The sequence below is a fragment of the Solanum dulcamara genome, chromosome 7 (genome assembly GCF_947179165.1).
Source record: "Solanum dulcamara chromosome 7, daSolDulc1.2, whole genome shotgun sequence".
In the NCBI taxonomy this organism is placed as follows: Eukaryota; Viridiplantae; Streptophyta; class Magnoliopsida; order Solanales; family Solanaceae; genus Solanum; species Solanum dulcamara.
This window is the reverse complement of record NC_077243.1, coordinates 2613054-2623136: the sequence shown is the minus strand read 5'-3', so window position 1 is coordinate 2623136 and position 10083 is coordinate 2613054. Positions and strand designations below refer to the sequence as shown.

At 34.0% G+C, this 10083-nt stretch overlaps 2 protein-coding genes and 1 non-coding gene across 4 annotated transcripts; 1 reads left to right on the top strand and 2 right to left on the bottom strand.

The window, feature by feature from the left end:
* Window positions 1-2: 2 nt before the first annotated feature.
* Window positions 3-76, bottom strand: TRNAR-UCG (transfer RNA arginine (anticodon UCG)). The gene has a single exon. It is a non-coding gene; the product is annotated as a tRNA-Arg (tRNA).
* An 884-nt stretch (window positions 77-960) lies between these two features.
* On the top strand, window positions 961-4232 carry LOC129896883 (uncharacterized). Of its 2 annotated transcripts, XM_055972865.1 has the most exons (4): window positions 962-1464; window positions 2192-2418; window positions 3333-3431; window positions 3820-4232. In XM_055972865.1, the coding sequence occupies exons 1-3, from the start codon at window positions 1241-1243 to the stop codon at window positions 3407-3409; spliced, it is 528 nt and encodes a 175-aa protein (XP_055828840.1). In that variant the 5' UTR covers window positions 962-1240; the 3' UTR covers window positions 3410-3431; window positions 3820-4232. The 2 variants fall into 2 exon arrangements, with proteins under 2 accessions (XP_055828841.1, XP_055828840.1); XM_055972866.1 differs by lacking the exon at window positions 3333-3431 and having other exon boundaries at window positions 961-1464.
* A 92-nt stretch (window positions 4233-4324) lies between these two features.
* On the bottom strand, window positions 4325-8545 carry LOC129896879 (probable sulfate transporter 3.4). Its single transcript, XM_055972863.1, has 12 exons — window positions 7928-8545; window positions 7191-7398; window positions 6923-7094; window positions 6675-6740; window positions 6462-6575; window positions 6248-6364; window positions 6021-6147; window positions 5497-5783; window positions 5214-5404; window positions 5043-5128; window positions 4872-4948; window positions 4325-4780 (listed from the first exon to the last, which is right to left on the bottom strand). Exons 1-12 carry the CDS (start codon window positions 8307-8309, stop codon window positions 4613-4615), a joined length of 1995 nt encoding a protein of 664 aa, XP_055828838.1. The 5' UTR covers window positions 8310-8545; the 3' UTR covers window positions 4325-4612.
* Window positions 8546-10083: the final 1538 nt, after the last annotated feature.

The following is a 10083-nucleotide window of genomic DNA, read 5'->3' as shown; positions in this document are numbered from 1 at the left end:
ATCGACCACAGTGGGAGTCGAACCCACGACCTTTTGATCCGAAGTCAAACGCGCTAATCCACTGCGCTATGCGGTCACATGTTGATTACATTTTTTTGTATACAATTGACAATGAAAAGTTCCTACAAAATAATTTATTTGGATTAGATTCTGTCTTTAATCACAAATTCACAATTACCAACCCTTTTACTTTGCAGACCCTAACAATCAAATATTCATGTTCGTAATTCCTATTAAAAGAAGGGTTCAAAAAATTTCAACATTGAAAAGTCTATAGGCCATTAATGAAGTACTTGCTTGTATCCTAAAATATGTGTTATTTTTTTTCTAATTTTTAAAATTAAAATTGATTAAATAGATTTAATATTTAAAAATTAGTTTTTCTCATAACAATATAATAAAAATATACTCAAGTGAAATCTAGAGAGAATGAGGTGTACACACACATGATCTTATTATGGTAAAAAAATTGTTTTTCTCATATTAATATGATAAAAAATATATTTTTTAAATATTAATCAAAATTCATAGATTTAATTCTTGAGAGAAAAAAAATATGTTATGCTTTGTAAAAATAAATATTAGGAGCCCGTTTGGATTGGCTTTAAGTTGGTTAAAACCAACTTAAAGCCCCTTTTTAGCTTTTGGACGTGTTTGTCTAATGCTGACTTTAAGCCATAAAGTTCTTAAAGTCAGTAAAAAATGAAAATTTAGGATTCCTAACTTTTTTTTTCCAAAGTGCTTAAATCATTTTCTTTGATCATAGAAATTACTTTTATATCCCTTATATTTTAACTAAATTCTCAAACTACCTTTTTTTTATTCTTTTAATCCTAAAATTCACATCACAAGCACTTTTATCCAAACACTCAACTGCTTATTTATAAAAATAAATTTCAGCACTTCAAAATTCTAAAAATACTTCATATATAAAAGTTACTTTTTTAAGAGCTCTAGTATTGTTATGTGGGTTGCTTTTAGAAAGAGTTTAGGTGGAGACGATTGCCACCGAAGTCATCCTTCGTTATACTCCTTTTCAGATTCAGAATTTTGATTTCAATTTCCATCAGCTGAATTTCTGTGAAATTAGGGTTTCTGATCCCAATTCCCAATTACTCAATCGTCTGTCGATTTTAGCAGCTATTAGATTGTTCTTTGCTTTGAATTTTGATTCTTTCATAATAGTTGTTTCGTTCGGTGCAATTTTTAGAATTATTGGTGAAAGAGGATCGAAACAGTCATGTTCTATGGAACGGCAGTGTGGGATCCATGGCTAATTGTTGCGCAGATTGTGTGTTTTCAATGTCTATACTATTTGACGCTGGGGATATTCATGACAATTCTTGTTGGAACTCGTGTTTCTCGAATTAGTCTTGTATATTTCTTTGATTATGCCACTGTTACTGCTTCCACCGTCACAGGATGGTGCGTCATTGCTTCATTCGTTCTTAGTTCACTTGCAGGGTGAGATTTCTGTGTCTTCTCCATATAGTTGAAGCTTTTGTTTTAGTGCTCTCTTTAATTTCTTTGCCTTTTTTTCGGATCTAAATATATGTGGGGACAATATTCGTAATTCCATTGTTTTGGGCATAGATACATAGTGAAGAAAATAACTAAGTAGAATTGGTTGTTTAGCTCCATAAATCCACCTTCCCATGGCCGAAACTAGAAAAAAGAAGAATCTGAATTGGGAAGACTTCCCTGCTGAAAAATCATACATTGTCGTCTTTGACTGTGTCTTCCATTGCTGATTGAAAGCATTCTATTTTTTTTGGGCATTGATATGTTTGGTGAGCTTATCCATACGTAATAAGTGTAGCAGAATAATGGTTTTAGCAATGGAAGTTTAAAGAGATGGATCTGTGTTTTACAGCATGTTAGTTTGAACTTTGACGTTGAGTTATTTAACTGGTTGAATAGTTTTACAATATCTTCTATATAGTAAAGAAAAGCGAGGAACTTACACTTGAGAAATAAAGAATTGGAGATGCAACCGCAAATAAGCCAAAAAAGGAGTGGACAATGATATAGCATGATCCTTTTTGTCTCTCTAATTTGTACTTTCGTTTTGAATTTTTATGCGTATGCTAGTCTCAAGTGAGAAAATATATATTCTGTGAACAGACTTCCTAACTTTCCAATAAATCTGGTTCAATTGCATAACTGATATTCTTCTTGTTGCAATATGCAGAGCTGGCTTTTTGCTTTATTTGATTGAGAGGGCAAAGAAGTGCTTAGATTTTTCAGCAACACTCTACATCATCCATCTTGTAATATGTATTATCTATGGAGGTTGGCCTTCTTCAATAACATGGTGGGTTGTGAATGTTACTGGGCTTGCAGTGATGGCATTGTTAGGTGAATACTTGTGCATAAGACGTGAATTACGCGAAATTCCAATTTCAAGATTCCGATCAAGTAAGCTCCTTTTCCTCCATTTTGAATAATTTCAGACTGAGAAAGCTTTTTTCCATTATTTCATCTCTCCATATCATTGGCCTGAACACTATCACTTTGTTCTTTTCTTTCTACCCTACACACTATTTTATCTTTTCTTTAGGATCCTGAGTATTGCTGCTTCTTTGATTATGATGCTAACTACTATTATTTCTCTTCTATTTTTGGAACATTTGTTTGTATTCTAAAGTCGAAGTGCTCGAGATATCTATGCTTTAGCTGTTGGATCTCACTGGAGGTTATTAACACCTCATTTTTCTTCTCCATTGTATGAAGATCTTTGTCAATCTCTGCTACTATATTAGTAAACTTTGTGAAACTTCCTCTTTCATGGGTGCTTAGGCTGCAGCTTGTCATTTTCTAGGCTAAAAATGAGATAGCATGTTAGATTTATGAACATCTTGTGCTTCTCTCTGTTATTTGAGTACAAATTGGTTCTTGGTACTTAATGAATATGTGATGCACTAGATTTGCCAATAAATTAGAGCAGTAGTTGCAGTATTAGATTTTTAATTGATAGAAAGGCAGAAAAGAAGAAGGGTAGGTGAGGCGAAGTAGAAGAAAGTGGTGCTGTTGATGGATACTGCTAGTTTGGCATAAATTACATAGAGCAATTAACATGTGCTTTTAACAGCACTGGATAATTCTGTTTTCAGCTTCAATAGGATCAGGTCGGGTTTTATCCCACTTCCCAAAAGCAGTGTATATATTATTGCATTTATCACAATGGTGCAACAGTGAGCTTCAGAAAAAAGAAGAGGAATATTAGCCACCATTTGTTGTGCTTCTCCTTGCGACTTTGTTGTAGTTATCTGTTAGGCTTGTTAATAGAAAATCTCAACTTGAACTGAGAGAATCTAAATTATGATTGGCAGGGTCAGTCAGTGAGGAGAAGGCAAACGAAGACATGGATGATCAAATCCCTTTGTATCGTGTGGACAATATGGCTTGAAAGAATCCTAGGTGCTTTGAGGGTAGGGAGGAAACATTGCTTTTGTTAAACATAGATTTATTCAGCATCTTAAGATTTGCTGTAATGTCTTTTTTGATGCTCTGCTGGAATTCTCCTCCAGATATAAGGGATCTAATTCCAGTAAGTGATTTTTTGTACTAATCTGCAGTATCATCTTGGTACTGTTGTTTTATGAAATAAAATTATCTTTACTTGTCAAAAAGAAAAAATCTTAATTTGACAACTATTTAGGACGCATATCGGAAGAGTGACTCACCACTATATGACTAGTATATTATGATGTTTTGCATCTATTGGAAGTTTACATGCAATATGGTGTGACAAAAACTAAATAGGGTCCTGATTCTGCTAAGATGACTAATTCTTTGAGATACATTTAAAATGTGTAGATGTTTGACTGAGTTGAAGCGCAACAGCAAGAACAATTGTCTTACTGATTCTGTGATGGTGCTTCCTGGTTTCCAAGGAGATGATCTTGGATAAGCTTGTCAGCTTACAAGTCCGTCTTCTGATCTGACATCTCTTCATAGAGGAGATTTATTTCCTTTGCTGCCAGCAGTGTCATGTCAAATGTCTTTGGACACCGAAGCATAGAACAGGAAACAAGCTATGCAGAGCTGTGCTTGGACATTTTATGTACAGCTTGAGGAGATTTAGAATGACTTAGCAAATTCTAATGGGACGACAGTGTTTAGCAAGGTATATGTAGATTTTAAGCACTCATAAAGCATTTTGTTATTCGAAGATTTTAATGTGACATTGCATGATTGGTGTTGCAGTCAATGTTCTTTCGTTGTTCTTCTGATGCTGTAATTGAAAATTGTTTGATGCCACACCTAGGTTTGACATTGACGAGGGCAGTGAAGAGTAATCTGCTGATTAATAGTAGTTTTTAGTTGCTTATTAATTTCCAGAGAAAGAGAGAGCAACACAATGGCAAGACAAGACGAAAAAATAATTGTTCTTTGTTCTTCTCAAAACAGAAAAAAAGATAGATAGGCTTCCTAAATTATTATATACGAACAAGGGTACTCCAACTTACATTCATGAATATGCTCTCTCATTCTAGATAAAGATAATATACATCAAAATTCTCTTCTTAGAAGAGCTTAGAACAAAAATCAAGTTCCGCCCAAAACTTCAGATTATAAATCCTTCTTCTCTACATCCATAGTACAAATCTCATATAGTTAATGGTTCAGCTGGCACCTTTTCTGGCTTCCAAGAAGACGAAATATCGTCCACAGCTTCAGAAACTGTTAGATATAATCCATCTAACCCAAAGGCCTCAAGAGCATTCGAGTTAAACATCTTTTCCATAACATTTCCAACTGGATTTGCTAGCACAAGCTGCAACCATAGACATCAAAAGCATAAACGATCAAGCAAGAAAAAGAAATCGTGAAAACAGAAGCTTGACAGACGAAAGATTTTTTTTTACCTTAAGTGATCTTTTCTCAAGTAATCTTCTGAGTTCACATATTGTATCAATGCCGCTAGTGTCTATAGCTGTCACAGCTGCAGAAAGAAACCCCCAAAGTTTTCGTTACTAGACATGTAGATTCCTTGCGAAAGAAAACATGAGCAGATATGTTCTGTTTTTTCAACCAACCTGTCATGTCAATAATTACACATTTGATTGCAGGTTCTTGGTTGGCTTTTATCCTGTCTTCCTCTTCTCGAATCCATCTCAATGTCCTGTAGTTATGTAAAGTTGCTAACTTTGAGTTAATACGACTCTAATGTACCAAAATTCAACAACTTTGAATTAGGTTAAACTTACCTTTCTTGTAGGTAGGTAGAATTTGCAAAGTAGAAAGGAGCCTCAACAGCTATGATAAGGAAAGAAGGAATCCTAACAGCTGTGTTGTATCTGCTTAGGCTTTGAAATGATCGAGTACTCGAAATGTAGCCCAAGACATTAGTATTTGGCCTTGTAACATGCAATAGGATCTTGAAAACTGAAATACCGACCTGAAGTGTTTTCATGAGCAAAAGTTATAGTACACTAGATGTGAGAAGTTAGAAACGTCTAGGATTAAGATTTATGAGGAGAAGCTGCTTACTGCGATGGCTAGGCCAATAGGCACTGAGATGAAGAGAACGCCAAAAAAGGAAGACAAGCACGCGATGCAGTCTAGTTTGTCAACCTTCCATAAACGGAATGCACCTTGATAATCAATTAGGCCGATTACTGCTGTTATGATAATTGCTGCCAATATGAGGTTAGGGGTGTATTGGAACAACGGCATGAGAAACAGCAGGGTAATAAGCACAGTTGCTGCCATTACTATATTTGAAACGACGGTCTTTCCTCCAGCATTGTAACTTACAGCAGATCGAGAAAATGACCCTGCAACATTGAAGTTTTATTGGAATAAGAAAAAAGAGGGAACTAAGCGAGACAACTATCCATTTCAGCCCATAAAAAATGAGCTGATATGACCCGCTTTTTAGCTCATTTCAGCAGAAGTAAACTTTTGTCCCCTTCAAATTCAGCCCAGCGTGTCCATTTGACACCCCTAAAGACAACTAAAACCCGTGATATGTGAAATCAAAATATGAAAAGAGAGTGTTGCTTGGTTTGTACCCGTGGTGACAAAGCAGGAAGCACAAGAGCCAACTATGTTCATGAGTCCAAGAGCAATCATTTCCTTGTTACCATCAACTTGGTAATTCTCCATAGCAGCAAATGTCCTTCCTACTGCAATCCCTTCCTGCAGGGCTATATAGGTCAATTCACTAATCTCCGCGATCTGTTTCTTTCTTTCTTTCTTTGAGGAAATAAAATGTTTGTAGTAGTTAATATTCACTTACTGTGAGCGCTAAGACTCCAGTTATAATGCCAACTTTGAGAGCAAGAGCCAAATAAGGGCCACTAAAATGTAACTTGTTCACTGATGGTGGATTTATCCCCTTAGGCAAGTGTCCAATCTGTGCAACAAAATTAAGAATGATCTTTAGTTTCATGAACCGGTGTCTAAATTGAAAAATAGATGAAAGTAGAAACGATTCATGTAACGTTACTCACAGTTTGAATTGCGTGTGTCTCATTTTTTATCAGGTAAACTATGATAGTTGAGACAATAACTGATAATAATGGAGCTGCTGCAGAGACCCAGAAAAGTTTTGGGTTCCTTGCACTCTGTTGTATGGAAAGAGCATTGTTTTAGAAGTGATCAATAAGGATATATGTACATCAAGAAGAAACTTTCTCATTCACATAAACCAAAAAAACACTTACTATTTGCCTTGTAGTCAGCAGGAAGATGAGGAAACAAGCACCCATAGCAACAGTTTGCCAAGTCCACTGTAAACACAAGTAATAATCATAAAAACAGGGGCAATTAAGTGGTGAAATTGTTCAAAGTTATGAAAATTTTGTGAATATGCACAAGTTATCAAACGTGCACATTTTACAGAATTTATCGATAATTGATTGACCAAAAGTGTTATTAACCCTTTCGCTCATTATTGGAGGGAAGTTCTAACCTCATTTCTTTGTTCGAAAACCGAGGTCAAAACAGGAACTATTTGCATCTTGGTTGTGAAGTGGACTATCCCTAGCAATCCTTTCAGTTGTTGCAAAGAGACAATGACTGCTGCACCAGCCATGAATCCTAGTAGAGTGGCCTTCGACAGAAAATCAATGATGAATCCTAACCTGAAAGTTATTGAATGTCAAGTCCGCGTATTTATATTTTTTCTTCAGACCTCTTGACAATATAAATATAGTTAACGAACACAGTAAGTAGTATACCTGAAGAAACCCATTGCAGCTTGCAACAATCCTGCAATAAGAGTTGCAGTGAAAGCAAGTTGAAGATATAAAGTTGGCTCTTTGCTGTATGAAACTGCTTGGCTGAGCATGGTTCCCATCACAAGTGAGGCTATGGATACCGGACCAACGGCTAAATGTCTTGAACTTCCCAAAATTGAATATATTAACGGGGGAACAAAGCTTGAATCTGTGTCATATAAAATTCATTAATTCCATTTTATATTAATCACTACACACTAGAAGAAATGAGATTTTTTCATGGCGACTTTACGCGACAATTGGCTTAGTTAGAACAAAGAAATTTCTCTAAGGATATTCAACTAAAGCTTAGAGCTAATTAGGAGAAATTAACGAAAATTTTTCATGATGAGTTTACGTTACAATTGTGTTAGTCGTCACAATAACGTTTGACATAGTAAGTGAATTTTTGCGGCGACCATGTGTTGGAAGAAATGAGAATTTTTCATTGATTGCCTTAAGTTGTTACAACATAGAATAAATTAGAATTTTTGAAGATCACTCTACGTCATGAAAAGTAAAAAAATTCAAACACAGAGAAAGGAGATTTGATTTTTAATATATAGATAAATAAATTGTATAATATTTGACATATATATACCATATAATTTTCTCAAAAAGGTCCTATTGTTTTAGCGGCAACGAAAATTGGGGGGGGAAAAGCAAAAAAAAGAAAGAGTGATGGGAGTGGCACTTACACAACCCAATAATAGGTGGCAAATTAGCGAGTTTAGCATAACTGATTCCTTGAGGTATAGAAAGGCTAGCAATTGTAATGCCAGCAATAATATCAGATCTTAAAAGCATAAGATTGTACTTAGGACCCCATTCGAAAACAGGGAAGAAAAACTGTAAACCCAAAACAAATTTCCTCAACGTCGTTTGGTTCTTGAACCTGTGAAGTGGATCATCCGGGAAGAATATCTCTGACAATCTATGCTGGAGTTTCTGAAACGTCGTCCGGTGAGGCGGCAAACATACCTTATGTACACCGTTCGATTGCGACGACGACGACGAAGCCTCTGTTCCGTCGTTTGCATTCCCGGATGAATCTTCCACTTTAATTGAATTCAAATTCATTTTTTTTTTGTTTTGTTTTTCTTTAATTGATTTGGTTCAAGAACAAGAAGTTGGGATAATGTGTATTGGGTTAGTTTTTCAGTTTTAGATCAGAGAAGAAGGAATCAGTTAAGAACAATTAGTTGATCTTTGTTGATTTGAATGGAAATGGAAACAATACCCTTTTTATAGGGGGGAAGTTTAATGTCACCCAAACATTTATTTATTTAAAAGAAAAATACTCTTTCAAGTGAAAATGGATAAAAATGTGAAGTGGTGCTAGTAGGTAGAATAAAAACTTTGAGAGGACAAGATTTTCCTTTCTATGGAGTAATAATTTTGAAATAACCACTAATGCTGTAACATTTGAAATTCGATGGATATTGAGTCGTGTATAACAATAATAATAATAGGGATGCTCCACTATCCTTATTCACTAAAAATATCATATTTTGATTTGTGATAGGGTGCGAATATATGACATTTTATTTAATAATTAGAAATTTTGAAAGAACGTAACAACTAATAATGCATCATTCGAAATTGTATGAATAATGAGCTTATGATGGAAAAGAACTTAATAACAAACACGTTTCTCAATTCTTATTCACTAAAATATTATATATGTGCGTGGCAGAGTGCAAATATATGATAATTTGTTTAATAATTTTAAAACTTTGAAAAAAAGTAACAATTAATGATGCACCATTTGAAATTCGATGAATAATGAATCTAAAACAAAAAAAATAATGGCCCGCCCTTCTATTCTTATACACTAAAATAGATTTTTGTCTGTAATAGAAATCAAACACATGACATTTTATTTGATAATCTTAGGTTAATATGATTTGATGAGATTCTAAGGACAATTTTCTTAAATGAGATTATTCCTTTTTTTTTTTCTTCAAAGTGTTTGGTACATGGGAGGGAGTGTAGGCTAATGCATTATTTTAGGTATTATTATGACTTTATCATATATTATTAGTACAGCAGTAATTAAACCGGAAAATGGTTAATTGACTAATGAGTGGCCAAGACTCGTGATTAAGAAATTTGTCCTGAGGCAAGCGTAGCTAATCCCAAACCTAAATAAAAACGACGTTTTATTATAGTAGCTAAGTTAACATTTTTCTGCGATAAATCTTTGAAAAATAGCTTGAATATAAACAAAAGCGATAGAGATGATTCGTATAGCTAATTCCAACTAAATTAACTAGAATCGACACATTTTTAATATTTTGAATTGACATACCATTTTGGCATTGTGTATGATTGAAATGCAGCAATAAAACTATAATTTTTAATAAGATAATCAAAAAATAAAGGAATAAAAATACAAAGATACGAAAGGGATTCAATATATATATATATATATATATTGAAAATAGCCAAAAAGTAAGAGAAGAGATACGTGAATATTTAACTTACGCTTTAATAATGCAGGATCAAAATAGAGTAGCACTACTTATTCAGTTATTTATACTTTGGAAAAGAGGAAAAAAAAAGGGGGGCAAACCGTAAGTGAATGGACAATACTGAGCCAAATCAAACATCCCAAATTTAGTACTCCATATGCTTTAATTTAATCATCCCGTTAATTTTTAATTGTCTATTATATTAAAAATACATTTTCATTTTTTAGCATATAAAAAAAATGTTTTTTTTTCTTCATGTTTTCCTCCAACATTAATCACTTATTCTCCAAATCATTTTTCAAAATCTAAGACTATATACATCAATTAATATGGATATTGTGGTAAAATATTCATATTAATCATTATTTTTTAAAGAGCGT

What these genes read in the sequence shown, in the direction of transcription:
- LOC129896883 (XM_055972865.1), top strand. Translation starts at nt 1,241, where the DNA reads ATGTTCTATGGAACGGCAGTGTGGGATCCATGGCTAATTGTTGCGCAG. An exon ending in GTTCTTAGTTCACTTGCAGG is followed by an intron (nt 1,465 to 2,191) that starts GTGAGATTTCTG and finishes TGCAATATGCAG; the next exon opens with AGCTGGCTTTTTGCTTTATT. An exon ending in AATTTCAAGATTCCGATCAA is followed by an intron (nt 2,419 to 3,332) that starts GTAAGCTCCTTT and finishes TATGATTGGCAG; the next exon opens with GGTCAGTCAGTGAGGAGAAG.
- LOC129896879 (XM_055972863.1), bottom strand. Translation starts at nt 8,309, where the DNA reads ATGAATTTGAATTCAATTAAAGTGGAAGATTCATCCGGGAATGCAAAC. An exon ending in AGACACACGCAATTCAAACT is followed by an intron (nt 6,365 to 6,461) that starts GTGAGTAACGTT and finishes TTTGTTGCACAG; the next exon opens with ATTGGACACTTGCCTAAGGG. An exon ending in CTATTGGCCTAGCCATCGCA is followed by an intron (nt 5,405 to 5,496) that starts GTAAGCAGCTTC and finishes AAAACACTTCAG; the next exon opens with GTCGGTATTTCAGTTTTCAA.